The sequence below is a fragment of the Microcebus murinus genome, chromosome 11, assembly GCF_040939455.1.
Source record: "Microcebus murinus isolate Inina chromosome 11, M.murinus_Inina_mat1.0, whole genome shotgun sequence".
Taxonomy (NCBI): domain Eukaryota; kingdom Metazoa; phylum Chordata; class Mammalia; order Primates; family Cheirogaleidae; genus Microcebus; species Microcebus murinus.
In genome coordinates, this window is record NC_134114.1 from 99116643 (window position 1) to 99131738 (window position 15096).

General features: G+C 44.1%; 1 protein-coding gene across 1 annotated transcript in view; it reads left to right on the forward strand.

Annotated features, from left to right (window-relative positions):
* The first annotated feature begins 1251 nt into the window (after positions 1-1251).
* Positions 1252-15096, forward strand: part of SLC27A6 (solute carrier family 27 member 6) — a 70449-nt gene continuing 56604 nt past the window's right edge. The window contains exons 1-2 of the mRNA XM_012740373.3: positions 1252-2030; positions 14321-14524. Of these exons, the coding sequence (XP_012595827.1) occupies positions 1550-2030; positions 14321-14524 (685 nt within the window). The 5' untranslated portion in view covers positions 1252-1549. The remainder of the gene's footprint in view (positions 2031-14320; positions 14525-15096) is intronic.

Consider the following 15096-nt stretch of genomic DNA (forward strand, 5'->3'; position numbering starts at 1 on the left):
GGCCAGGCTCCCGCCCACGCCCCCTGCGCCCCCTGGGTCCCCCGCCTGGCCGGGCTCCCGCCCGCGCCCCCCGGGTCCCCCGCCTGGCCGGGCTCCCGCCCGCGCCCCCCGCGCCCCGCGGGTCCCCCGCCTGGCCGGGCTCCCGCCCGTGCCCCCCGCGCCCCCTGGGTCCCCCGCCTGGCCGGGCTCCCGCCCGTGCCCCCCGGGTCCCCCGCCTGGCCGGGCTCCTGCCCGCGCCCCCCGCGCCCCCCGGGTCCCCCGCCTGGCCGGGCTCCCGCCCGCGCCCCCCGCGCCCCGCGGGTCCCCCGCCTGGCCGGGCTCCCGCCCGTGCCCCCCGCGCCCCGCGGGTCCCCCGCCTGGCCGGGCTCCCGCCCGTGCCCCCCGCGCCCCGCGGGTCCCCCGCCTGGCCGGGCTCCCGCCCACGCCCCCTGCGCCCCCTGGGTCCCCCGCCTGGCCGGGCTCCCGCCCGCGCCCCCCGTGCCCCCCGGGTCCCCCGCCTGCGCCCCCCGCGCCCCGCGGGTCCCCCGCCTGGCAGGGCTCCGGCCCGCGCCCCCCGCGCCCGCCCTCGGCGGCGTCTCCGGGAAACCGCGTCCGCGCCAAACAGGTTGGGGGCCTGGAAGTGATCTAACTGGAAAAAAATCTTGTTATGTTTAAGGACAGAGGGTTTCTATACTTTGCTTTTATTTTTAAATATGGAACGAACATCGACGTAAGCTCCCGCATCGATCGCTGTTTCCGGAGTCTGCAGAGCGCGCGTCTGGGCGCTCCGAGGACGCCCGACACGGCTCGCAGACGCCCGCCCGCCCGCCCGCGCGCAAAACAGCCCTCGTGAAAGGGCGGCGGGGTCAGGGCCTGCCAGCACTCCTCCGCCCCGCAAGACGCCGCCGCGGCCGCGCCGCCCAGTCCTCGCCGGCCGGCCTCCTCTTCCCGCCCGCCGCGCCCGACTCCGGCCCTGCGGCCCGGCCCGGCCTCCTGGTCGCGGGCCGTGCCCCGCGGGACTGTCCCGAGCCCGTCGGAGCCCGTCGCGGGCGGCCGCGCAGGTGGCGCGGGGGGGAGGGGCGTGGCGCGGGGGGGAGGGGCGCGTCCCGGCGGGCGCGGGTCGCCCTGGGGCTGGCGTGTCCCAGGGGCGCGGGGCGTCCGGGGGGCGGGGCGGGCGTCCGAGGGGCGCGGGGCGTCTGGGGGCGGGGCGGGGCGGGGCGGGGGCGGGACGGGCGTCCGGGGGCGCGGCGCCAGGCCACCGGCCCAGGCGTGGCCCGAGCCCCGGCGGCTTCTGCGGGCAGACGCGGGCGCAGCTGCGCGGCTCAGTCGTGGGCACCGCGGTTCCTCGGCCCAGATCCAGCCTCCGAGTCGCCGCGCGGCCGAGCGGGCGGCGCTGCGGGACCCAGCGCGGGCGGAGCCGGTGCCCGCGGCCCTGAGAGCCGCCGCCGACCGACGCCCCAGGCACCGCGCTCCGCGCACGGCCGCCCGCCGGCCCGCCTCGCCCTCCGAGCGGCCCCGCGGTGCGCCCGACTCTGTTCTCGGGACCTCCGCCCGCGGCCCCGGGGCCCCCATGCTCTGGTCATGGCTGGCGGGGCTCGGGGCTGCAGTGGCCTTCCTGCACTTTGCGCAGAAACTCCTGTTCCCTTACTTTTGGGACGACTTCCGTTTCCTGGCGAAGGTGGTGCGCAATGGCATTCAGGTGGGGCTGTGCCAGCGGAGGGGGCAGCTGCTCACCGTGCTGGACGCCTTCCTGAGCCATGCCAAGAGGCAGCCCCGGAAACCTTTCATCATCTACGAAGGCGTCGTCCACACCTACCAGGATGTGGACCGGAGGAGTAGCAGAGTGGCCCGTGTCTTCCTGAACCACTCCTCTCTGGAAAAGGGGGACACGGTGGCTCTTCTGATGAGCAACGAGCCAGACTTCGTCCACGTGTGGTTCGGCCTGGCCAAGCTGGGCTGCGTGGTGGCCTTCCTCAACTCCAACGTCCGCTCCCACGCCCTCCTGAGCTGCATCCGCACCTGCGGGCCCAAGGCCCTGGTGGTGGGCGCAGGTAGAGTATGGGCTGTGGTCTGCGTGCGGAACCGCGCCCGGCTGCTTTTCTGGCCTCTTTTTTCTTTAGAGTCGATCATAACTAATACTTTGGGTGTGTGATCGAGTCTGTATGTTAAGGGCACAAAATAGTTTTGCGATTTATGACAGGGAGTTTAACACCCGCCTCCCTTTTCAAGCACGTTCTCTGTTGTGGATTAGTAATATCACACAGTTTCAGAAAACTTTTGTGAACTTTCTGCTTCCTACCATTTTGAGGGTGGGCGGTTTTACTGTTATTGGTACCTTCAGTGAATGCAAGAACATGGAGAGATAGAACTTGTTCAGTTCCAAATTTTATGAGCTCTGACAAAATGTTTGGTGAGTAGGAAGTTATCTTGACTGCATTGTGGAATACTTACATAGCTCACATTGTAGCTTTATCAAGGGTGACTACATTTACAGAACAGGAATGTTCAATCAGAAGCGCCTGAATTCCTGTCTTCACGTCTGCTCTTATTTGACACTGTCCGCACGCTAGGATTTGCTAGCGAGGTAGGGCTCCCGCCCCGGAGCCAGTAGGCAGGCTCTTGGCAGACGCTAGCGCCTTTCTGTCTTCCCCTGCCCCCATCTGTGCATCATTTTCTTTCTCTCAGTAAGTTCTGCCCTTCCTCTTCCCCCACTTTGGATAGGATGTCATTAGATACAAATATTTATGCAGAACTATGAAGAAAAGTCTTTGACTTAGTGCTGAATTAACAAAGAGCCTAGGAAGATGGGTTGCTTAACAAGACGGAATGGAAATGTGAAAAATGATATTTATTTGAGATAATCTAAAAGGTTTGTGCAGATTCACTATGCATGGGGGTGTGAAGGTACAGGAAGAGGAGGATCCATGGCAAGGACCTTAGTGAAAATATGGAAGTAGTTTAGATTAATAAATACATATTGATCCCTCATCTAGTGCTGCTACATTCACAGAGTGATATGGAAAAATACATTTACACACTGGTTGTCTCTAAAAGTATAGAACTTTCTAGGTAACCATTGTCATATAATATCGGCACGTCGCACAAAAATGGAGTAAGTGATGTACAGACAAAAGGCTAACCCCTCAAGGCTGTCACTCTTCCTAGTTCTCAGCACCCTTCCAGCTCAACTTGTGGCCTGATAAAGTGGCAAATGTTTGCTCTGAAACATTAATTTTATCTTATTTAGGCCACAGGAATAGAAGGTTCAGAGTGTTTCTTGTGTATTGTTTGTTCATTTTTACCACCTGTGCAGGGGCCAAAGTGTGAATTCTGAAGGAAAAATGATCACCATTCATTCTGGATAGACTCTCACAGCATGCCCCACTGCCCACGTGCTTGCTCTGTTTAACTAGATTGATGAATCTCTGGAGCAAGTGCAAACTCCAAATTATGCTCAAAATTGATGAAGCCTTAAATTTCCTTTACAGCAAACTAAGAGGGCCACAATATCCCTGAAAATATTTCTGTGGCCATGATGTTGAAGCCAAGCTGAGAAACATCCCAAGCCAGTCTCCTGAGGGATGCCTCTTAAAGTGCGCGGAGCTCCTTGCCTCTCAACATCCCGTTCAGACTTGGCTGTTGACTGAATTGTTGCTTATTTAGGACTAATTAATCTTGCAGCTTTACTTGTGCCAGCTTTGCTTTGCTTGCCAGTAACTAATTGCATTGTTTCCTTGTATTTGTTATTAACACCAGCAGTCAGTTTTTGTACATAAAAAAAGGCACTTTGGGATGCTGGAGTTTTATGCCAAGACCAGTTAGACAGTTGGTTCAGTAAGTAGGTCGCTGGAGAAATCAACCATAAATTTACTAACCATTCTTTTTGACATTCTTCCAAAACATGAAGTACATATGTTTTGTAAAGATGGTATAATTCTATTTTGATTAATTAATAGATTTTTTGATGAGATGTAGTCACTTTTCATAGTCACTTTTCTGCATTTAAAGCTCTTACCCTAAATACTGTATTCTCAGCATCTTGAGTCTGACCAGGGAACTTTATATATATTATTTTTAGGACTTTAAATTTCTGCATTCTTCGATTCTCACTGGATGTTTCTGTTGGAGATGTACTATTCAATCCTTATATCTCCAGAGAGAGTATATTGAGGTATAAAGAGGAATCAAGTGGTTTACACAGAGATAAGCTGATCTGAATTTCATGTATGGTCTGCCACTCCCTAGCTGTGTCATTTAAAATAACATCATCAGCTACTCTGAGCCTCACTTTTTATTTAGTTGTCAAATGGTGATACTGTTGTCTACTTGACAGTGTAATTCTGAGGATTAAATGATGTAGCTTATACAGTGGCTAGCTGAGTGCCTGATTTGTACTAATTATATCCTTAGTGAATTAAAATAGTTGCTATTAACATTATGATTATAGAGTCATACCAGGACTTGTAATAAGAGATTTCATTTGGATTTTGCTGCTACAACCCAATTCTGTAAGAAAGACTATTATATACACTCTTGTATCACTTAACATTGTGATACAATGTTATCATTGTATTGTTAGGTCTAAGAGAAATGCATTTTTATTATTTCATTGTGTGAACATCAAGAGTGGACTTACACAAACCTAGATGGTGTACCTACTACACCTAGGCCACATAGTGTGGCCTATTGCTCCGAGGCTACAAACTGGTACAGCATGTTACTCTACTGAATACTATAGGCGCTTGGGAAACAGCAGTAAGTATTTGTGTATTTAAATGTATCTAAACATGGAAAAGGCATAATAAAATACAATATTATAATCTTATGGGCCTACCATCATATATGCCTTCCATCACTGAACAAAATGCCGCTATCGCTAACCGCGCTAGCAGTCCATTAATGGCGGAAGCAGGACGCAAGCCCATGTGTGTCTGGCACCACAGTGTGCATTTCTCACACTCAGCCTTGCCGCCTCTCTGAGCAGGCACAGTCTCCCTTTCAATTGTTTTTGCTTCTGCCAGTATTCAAGCGTCACTCCCTTACAGTGAATACATGTTCGGCAGGTGTTAGAAATAAGAACTCCAGGCCCAGTGTCCCCATGGTCAATAAAGGAAAAAGATGGATGCATCAGTGTTTAGAGCACCGCCATTCCCAGCTACTGAGCTATGAAGCTGTTGAAATTTCCTGTTAAAGCCAATTGTTTTATTATGGGATGGAGGTAATCCTTGAGCTATCTGAGTCTAAGATGGAAAAAAATGCAAAATAGCTATTCTACAAATACAACTAAAAATTTAGAAGTGTCCTAAAAAGTAAAATAGATACAATGTAAGGATATCTTAGTATATAGGTAAGATAATAAAAGTTCACATGAGCCATTTTAAAAATCTATATGAATACATAATGCTTTCTATAAAACTTTTTTTAAAGGGTCTTTATTTTCCTCAAACTCTTCCTCTTGTCCTTGAAGAGCAGTTGCCTTTATGGTTGAAATCATTTGGAGAATTGCGGTGGCTTGATTATTAACCAGATCATTTGCCCTGCACTGTCTGAATGCAACAGTTCCTGAAAACTAACAGCTCAAGGCTGCATGCATTATTCTGTGTTTCTAGAGAAGGAGTGGGACTTTTACTTTTGTGTGAAGAGAAACCCCAAATCCTTCAAAGGAGGTTGAACCATAAAACACTATCAAATCTAAAGTAAAAGAGTTCAAGGGAATATGAATGTTGTTTTTTAGCTATCTATTCATAGTTATAATGATGTAATATGTTACATACTAGCAAAGGAGAGAGTGAAATGCGTACTACATGCATGTAAATCTGAAACTTCATGGATGCCTAGTTTGTAGCATTTTGGGAGTGGTGGCTCTAATGCTTAGCAACGTTGATATCGACACAACAAAGAAATCCCATGCTTATCTCTATCCTCAAAACCAGTTACCAAATGGACACTAGAGGTGGACATTTATTAGCAAAATATGCAAGTAAGTTAGAAGTTACCAAGTACTCATATGTACCTGATAGTTTTTTGTTAGGTCTTTCTTTCACTCATTCATTTAGAAAATAAATATTTATTGAATATGTCCTTTGTCCTAAGTCCTGAGAATTTCACCGTGAACAAAACAAACTTCCTCAACTCTAAGAGCCTGCAGTCTAGATCTTGACCTGTTCCTCAAGCCTGTGCCAATATCTGTCTGCGAATCGTCTAAGAGAACTGTATGATTCTCTCAGGTTGCTGTAAATAGCCGTAGTGTACCTGAGGCAGGTGAGTTCAGAGGACGAGATACTGAGAGAAGATAGATAGAGAGAAGGTTAGAGAAAAAAGGAAACGGATGGGGAAACAAAGGGGAATAGTGAGGGGATGGGAGAAGATGGAGACGATGGAATGAACAGGAGCAGAAAGGAGGACACAGTCAAAGTGAAACAGCAGATTTTTAGATTTAGCATCAGAAAATCTGGACTCCAGTCTCCATACTGCCTTGCCTAGATGTATGAGCTTGAGTGGTTTTTTGCCCATTATAACCATGCTTTCCTCATCCTTAAAGTAAGGCTAATTATCTACCTCTCATGGCTGTAGTGAGGATCACAAAAATAATGTGTAAAAACAGTTTGTAATCTATAAAGTACTTTAAAATGAAAGGGATTATTGTTTATCATAATCATTATTTTGGATAAAAATGTCAAAGGTTATACAGCTGCTTGCATATAATTTTTAAATGATATACAAGCACTCCAACATTTTTCTATTTGTACTAAGAAAAGCATAGATCAGTAGATGATAATCTTGGCAGCAGACATTATTGGAAATATTAGAGATGAAAAATTGAGGGGAAAAGTCTAAGTTTAATCTAAAACACCTTAATTTTCAATGAGTGCTAAAGTTTTCAGGGAAATTTGAGATGTCACTTGATACATCTTCTAACCCAAAATATATAGATATTAGGCTTCTTTGCAAGTATTTTTGAGTCTGCAGACCATGTGGGTGGGTAATAATAGTTTTATTAAAATTTTGATTTTTTTTCCTAATTATCTATGTATGAAAAACCTGATGGCAACTTTTATTTTCAGTTTATATAACCTGAATGCATTTTTAATAATTATATCAAAATGCAGTTGACCATCCCAGAAACAATTGAACTATATGGTACAGAATAGTCTTAAATCAGAGACCAGGTTCTGAGTCCTTGCTCTGCAACCTACTAAGCTGTGCTGCCCTAAACAAGTTACTTAATTTATTTGCATCTCTGTTTCCAAAATGTATCACTGCAACTGCTTCTCACAGCCTCCGGCAGTGCTTTATCATAGTCAGCCTTGTGTAAATGGCAACTGTTAATATTTCTGTTAAAGACAATAACATTGAGAATAGCATTTGTCTTGTGGCTATTGCCTTTGGCTTATTCCTGAAGACAGTTATCAGATACCAACCTTGATGGAAACTTCACCTATCACCATGGATGTTTTCTGGCCTGCCATATAAAACCTGTTTGAAATTGGTTCTATATAATTTATAAGAAACAGAATTTTTCTAAAACTTACCAAAGTACTGTGTTCAAGGTCCTGTTTCAAACAAATCACACTATTATTTGAAGCTATCTGGAAATGCTTAAATATATAATAAGTATCAGGAGGTATAACTTAAAAATATAAGGTGAAATAGTTAAAATGACATTTTGGTCAGTGACAGAATGCATATAAAGCATCCCATAAAATTATAATACTGTATTTTTATGTTTAAATATGTTTAGATATGCAAATACTTGCTATTGTGTTCCAATTGCCTACAGTTTTCAGTACTGTATTATAAGTGCTATATGGGTTTGTGGCCTAGGAGCAATAGGCTATACCATGTAACCTAGATGTGCAGAAGACTATACCATCTGGGTTTGATGATCCATGAGTATCATTGGGTCTTGTGTGAATTAAATGTTAAGGACCCAACAGAATACCGGGGCCATGATGTATATTTAACAAATGGTTGCAATCTTTATTCTTACTTGCACAGTGGCAGACAGACAAAGGTAGTTAGAGGTCAGTTTTGCCCAGGCCTCTTTGAGATTTGTCGTGGGTACAGGACAACTAGAAGGAGACCCAGGCAATGTGTTACACAACCCTAGTGAATAAGCCTTAAGCAGCTGTCTTGTTCTCCCCAGTAAGCAGTACAGTCATAACTACTTCCCAACCCTACAGGCCAAGGCTGGAGGAGGGAGGAGGGAGTGGGTATGTTCACACCTAATGGGTGTGATGCGCACCATCTGGGGGATGGACAAGCTTGAAGCTCTGACTCTGGTGGGGCAAAGGCGATATATGGAACCAAAACATTTGTGCCCCCATAGTATGCTGAAATAAAACATAAATAAATAAATTGCATGGTATAATCACAAAACCAGACAGAGAATTGAGTGGGACAGAATGACCTGTCACCTATCAATGGAAAAGGGAAGAATTATTCAACAAATTGTATTGCGATTACTAATTTTGAAAATGATAACAAGTGGCAATATAGTATGTGTCTTAAATTGAAGAGAATAGATTTTGGATTCCAGTGCATGTGAATTAAAATACAGGGTCTATCATTTATCTACTAAGGTAAATTTTTCTAACCTTCAATTGCCTTCATATTCCTTATGTTCAACATCCTTAAAATGGAGCTAAAACATAGTTCTTAGAGTTATCATGGTTATTAATAAACTAATATTTGTAAACATATCTGGTACATTATGATAAAATGAGTTTTATGGCCTTATATGAAGTATTAATATCTGTGTCTCAATATGAATTGCTTTAGAACATTGCTTATTTAACTGTCAATTTTCTTAGAAACCATGGCCTATCCATGCATTCTATGACAAGCTCGTTGAGCTGCTCTACATAGTAGGATGGTAGTTTTGTAGTGAGATCTATAATTTCACTTTGGATTATAGCATTATTTTGCAATATGGAAAGCTAAAGTTAACCATTTGTAGCTGAATTTTATATTAGATTTATTAATGCCTGAAAGTTTAAAGTTGATGTGTTTACCAATGTATTAAGAGCTATAATCAATTGATTCCCTTCCCATACTTTTGAAAGTATTAGCTTTTTTAAAAATGTAGAATAAGATAATATCAAGAATTGTTAGTGTAGCATGAATAGTATAATTCACAGTAATGGTATATTAGAGGGATATATGACATTTCTGCCCATTGATTTTACAGTCTCAGAAATGTGCATAAGAGATATGATATTTAATTTTATTATTATTCTTAGGTTTTTTTTTAGAGACAGGGTCTCACTCTGTTGCCCAGGCTAGAGTGCAGTAGTGTGATCACAGCTCACTGCAGCCTCATACTCCTGGGCTCAAGTGACCCTCCCCCCTCAGCCTTCCAAGTACGTAGGACTACAGGCAAGTGCCACCACTTGTCGCGCCCGCCTCGCCAGCAAGGAAGACGCGGCAACTGGAGTTCTTCTGACAGTGCTTTAATGGGGTTCCCTTTAGACTTACATGATGCGGAAGACCCAGCCCGGCAGCACGCAGGCTGCTATATACCCTAGAAGCACAACCCCTAAGCTGGGATAGGCCGCTCAGCTGTCGAGCCGCCAAAGCATTAGTCCACAGTAGGATCCTTCATTTGCATGCTTGCGCCACAGGGTAACCGACAATTGCGCGTGCGCTGAACTTGTTTACTGCTCTAGGCAAAGCCGGAAACAGGGGCCATCTTGTAATGGCGTTGACACCGCGCCCCACAACCACTCCTGGTGAATTTTTTAAAATATTTTTTAGAAATGGTGTCTCACTATGTTGCCCAGGCTGATCTCAAATTCCTGGCCTCAAGCAATCCTTCTGCCTCCACCTCCCAAAGTGCTGGGATTACAGGCATGAGCCACCGTACTCAGCCAAGAGGTATAAATATGTAGAAATAAGAAGTCAGTTTGTTCAAAAAGTGCCAACAGATCGTAGGGATCATAATTTACCCATTTTTGTACTCACAACCCCACCAAACGCAGTGCCTTGCATGTGGGAAAAAGAGATACATAATTTTTGTAAGAACATGTTGCTATGAAAAGAGAGATTCATTAGAGCATAGAAAATCCAGCTGTGTCATTGTCTTGCAGCGGTTCACCGCCAAGACACATGTCTACAGTAGGTCCCGTGGTGCAGAGCTGTCCCTGCGAGCGGCCCACCCGCAGGCACGGCGCCTGGCAGTGCAGTGAGCGAAGGGTGGAGCAGGGCAGGCGTCACTCTTTCGTGACATTCACAGTTCTAGAGGTAGCCACGGCAGTACATTTCACTAAAGCATAAATCCTCACGAAACGAAGTCAAGTTTCCCTAAAGTATTTAAACGAATGGTATTTTTTTTTGGTCAGAATTCAATATTCAGAATTCACTTTCAAAATGACATGAAAAGATTTCATTTGAATTGTCGTGGCCCGTTTACAGGATGGAGGGTGAACACAGAACACAAGACAAAAACACAGAACACAGAAACGCAGACACACATGCAGACGGTTGACTCGAGTAATAATACATGGGGTCAGTTTTATTTTTATACTCTAAAAAACTAAAGTTAGTTTTTGTATGTAACCACTCAGGCATTTTAGCAATGGCCATAAATCCCCTGGCTCAGAATTTTTAGGTGGTTGCTCTAGGTGCCAGGCATGGATCACCGACCAAGATTAGCAAGGATGAGCAAGGTAGCCACAGGGGGCATTTTTTTATCCCCAGCTTTTTTTAGGGTGATCCCCTAAGATCTTAGGCTGATCCCCGGTGGCTGTGCTTGGCTTGGGTCGCCCCTCTCTTGAGGGGTCTTACCCGTCATTGGCTAACCAGCCATCTTAGGGGGCTCAAGCAGCGATCACAGGAACAGTGTGTTTAGCGTTTGGCCTCCAGACCCCCACTGCCGTGGGGCTGGGCAAGTCAGGTCCTTTGTTATACCTCTTGGCAACAGCCTTGTTTATCACAAGGACCTTGTCCGGAGCACATTGCTTTTAAATGCTCTGGGCAAAACACGTACATTACTCACTAAATTGAATTTTTAAACTAAAAAAATATATGTTAGTCTCCTATAAGAATGGCTGGCGGTGATAAGTAAATCATGATTCTTTATTCCTACATGATTTTAAAATTTCTTTTTCAATTTTCACTATCTTCACCCACATTTCCTACAACTATGGAAGAGATAATTTGGTTGGGCAAAGTTGTATTTGAGAACTCTAAATATCTCAGCTAAACAAATTTAATTTTAGTATGTGAAGAAAATGAAATTATAATTTCTCTGATTCCTTGGAACCTGCTCACTTCCTTTTTTCTTGCCGTAAAAGTTGTCACCCTGTAAAAACTTGCTGTTGGTTTAGGCTCTACAATTCCAACAAAGATTTGGAGCCACAATTAATCACACTGTAACTTGCTTAATGCTTATTTTTTTCAATTGAAACATACTTATCATTAAGAATATATAGAAGTTTGTGCTGTTAGTTTATCATTCCAGATGAGAGATTGGAAATTAGAGTAATAAAATGAGTCCATTCAGTGACTTGTACTTGTAAGTTCAAAATGCCAGAAAGAATCACTAAAACAAAATCTAGAACTAACATTTACAAAGAGAAAGTCTAGATCCTTTTCTTGTCCTGCTTTTTTGTACTTATAACTTCTCTTCCCCTCTGCAGGCCTCCCCATCCCTTGTGGTTTTTCAGTCCTCCTTGCCAAAGTAATCTGTATACAGCAGCATACTGCATATTTTAAGGAGAATTAATTATTTTCTCCTGGATGCTTACATTTTATTTTATTTGGATGTGCTATAGAAATACAGATTAATAAAAAAATTTTAAACCTCCTATCCCCATCCCCTGCAACATATCAACTCCCCATTATTCTTGTGTTTCATTCTGGTTTCTTACAGGTTTTATTTTTGAATTGCCTAGTCCCATTTGATGTATTTCTCTTGTGACTTCTTAGCGATCAATCTAGGTTATAGATTTTGAGAAAGTAAATCATGAGTTTTCTCTCAATTTATTGCTTTGTAGTAGAACTAAACAATGATGGGCAGATGGTTTTTGAGAGAACCAGATGCTGATTTACATTTCCAGGAAAATGTTTAATGTAGTACTCTGAATTCAGATTCAAAGCAGAATATATCCTGTGATTATTTCTAAAGCTTTATTTAAAAAAAATAGAAAAATGTGATTGCTTTAGATGTCCATATTTGCATGTAGAGTACTTGAGCATTCTGATCTGCATTTATTTTACATTTAACAGCATTTTTTTTTACTATTGATTTCTGTTATGAGGTGGTGCATAGTTTCTGATTTAGACTTGTGTTAGATTGCCAACCCTGCCTTGCACCAGCTTGTGACCTTGGTGTATTAGTTTCCTAGGGGTACTATAATAAAGTACCGTAAACTAGGTAGATTAAAACAAGAGAAATTTCTTCTGTCTTAGTTCTGGGGGATTAGAAATCCAAAATAAAAGCGTCTGCAGGGCCATGCTCCCTCAGAAGAATCTAAGAGAATCTTCCTTGCCTTGTCTTAGCGTGTGGTGGCTGCCAAGTAACCCTTGGCTTTCCTTGCATTAACTCCCAAAGGCTAATGCAGTGTTATTGTTTAGTCTCACCAAGGATGTTACTGTATATTTTAAGTACTATAGTATTCAGAAATCCCTTATACCATATATAGCATATGACAGGAATAAGAACATAAAATTGGTGCAGCTATGTAGAATATAAAAGTTGGACTTCACTGTCAGAGATTCATGTTCGAAATTAAGAGAGTGGTAAATTTAAAAAGAATTTAAAGAATATAAATAACTGTGTCTCTCTAGGGAAAAAAAGTGATGCCTCATTTGATCACTCAACAGACTTTAGAAATGATGACTATTTATTTATTTTATGTCCCAATAGGGTACAGGGCACCTTAATACTGAATATTTCCTCACCAAGCACCCACTCACCCTTCTATCTCCCTGCCTTTCCACCGGTACTCTCCTCCACAGCATGTGACTCTTCTCCTACATTAATGGCCGAATTATTAATAAGAAGGTCTGGTCAATCTCACAGACTAACTCAACATAGTCTCACATCAACAGTTGCTCTTTTGTTATCCTTGCAACAGATACTTCCTGAGGAAAGTAACCCTTATCCTTTCTGAACCCTGAATTTCAATCCAGACCCTGGTCTTGTCAGGATTCCTACATCCTTTGGGCCTGAAGGCATCATTCTTCAGGCTATTCTAACTTCTCTTCTGTCATTTCTGCTTGACTTTGCGTCTGTCTGGGCCTTGGATCTTATTGCTACTGACAGTGGGCCCATTCTCATCAGCCACTCTCACATGCCCGCCACAACCTTCCTGCACCCTGGGTCTCACTGCCTTTGCTGGAAGGCATTCTTTTTTTTTTTTAATTCATATTATGGGAGTACAAATATTGTTAGGGTTGCATATCTTGCCCCTGCCCCCTCCCCCACCCTGCTATGCCAAGCTTCTAGCGTGTCCTGCCTCCAGGTGGTGCGCACTGCACCCCCCGTGTAAATGCGTACCCTTCCCTCCTCCCCCCTTCCCCCTGCCCACTTCCCCATTGCAGATTTTTTTCAGGCATTTTGGTTACAATGTATATCTTTATCTCTCCCTAAAAGGGATGGAGGTAATCCCTTCCCCCCACACACAATGTTCACCACTTCCTTAAGATGTGGGTCTCCCCCCCCAAATCCCTGTTGAACACTACCATTTTTTGAGCACCATAGTTTTAGTCAATCAGTACCAATTTGATGGCGAGTAGATGTACAGCCCCTTTGCTGGAAGGCATTCTTTTTCCTCTTTTATAATAGTTTCAGAGGCTTTTATCCTTATTTATTGTGATCCAGAAAAGAAAAGGCATCTCTTAATCTCCTCATGTAACCTTTGGACCACAATGACCTTGTGACCTCAGAGCAGTCGTGGGTTCTTCCAAACACACTGCGTTGCAGCAGAACTTACCGTTGTGACAGACAGACAGATGGATTTTTGGAATAACTAGCTACTGAGGAGCATTTCAAGAAAAATGTTTAGTGCAGTGTCCTGAATTTCTATTTAAAGTATGAAAATACTTTTATTTAAAAAATTGGAGAAAAAACATAATTTGGGTAATGAAGTTTCTAAAATTCAGTCTGAACTGACCTACTTGCATTGATCAATCAGGTGATGGATAACTAAATTTCCCTTTCAGTTTAGTCATGTTGAAACAGAAACATAAAATAGCTGTGATATTATTCATCTGACATGAGAAGGAAATCAGTGTTTTATTTATATTTTATCCCTGTTTCAACATGTAAAAGTAACCCCAAGGTGAATAGTTTGAAATTTAAATTTTATTTACCTATTTCTAATCTTTTGGCTTTCAGACTTGCTTGGAACTGTAGAAGAAATCCTTCCGGACCTCCCAAAAGATATCAGTGTTTGGGGGATGAAAGATTCTGTTCCACAAGGTGTAATTTCACTCAAAGAAAAACTGAGCACATCATCTGATGAGCCTATACCACGTAGCTACCATGTTGTCTCAAGCATCAGGTCTACTTGTCATTATATTTTTACCTCCGGAACCACAGGTATGACCCAGTTCTTTTTAAGAAGGATGCAACAAATTTGCAAAGCAACAGTATTGGGCAACTTTCTGCCAGGTAGTCACCAACCCTCTGAGAAATCATGCATGCAAGAAGACAAGGTTCTCAGACTCTTGAACTTTTAAACTTGGAAGAGAAAGTTAAATTGTTTTCACTTTAATTTGACAAGTCATCATGTTCCTTTGGCCTTTGTCTCATTTGAAAAGATTTTCTTAAAGTTTGGTAGTGCAAAGGTTCACTGGAACATCTGAACACCTTCCTATATCCCCGTGTTCAGTGCGTAATATTTGGCCGCCTTTTTTTTTTTTTTTTTTTGAGACAGAGCTTTGTTGCCCAGGCTAGAGTGAGTGCCGTAGCATCAGCCTAGCTCACAGCAACCTCAAACTCCTGGGCTCAAGCAATCCTCCTGCCTCGGCCTCTCGAGTAGCTGGGACTACAGGCATGCACCACCATGCCCGGCTAATTTTTTTCTATATATATTAGTTGGCCAATTAATTTCTTTCTATATTTATAGTAGAGATGGGGTCTCACTTTTGCTCAGGCTGGCTTCGAACTCC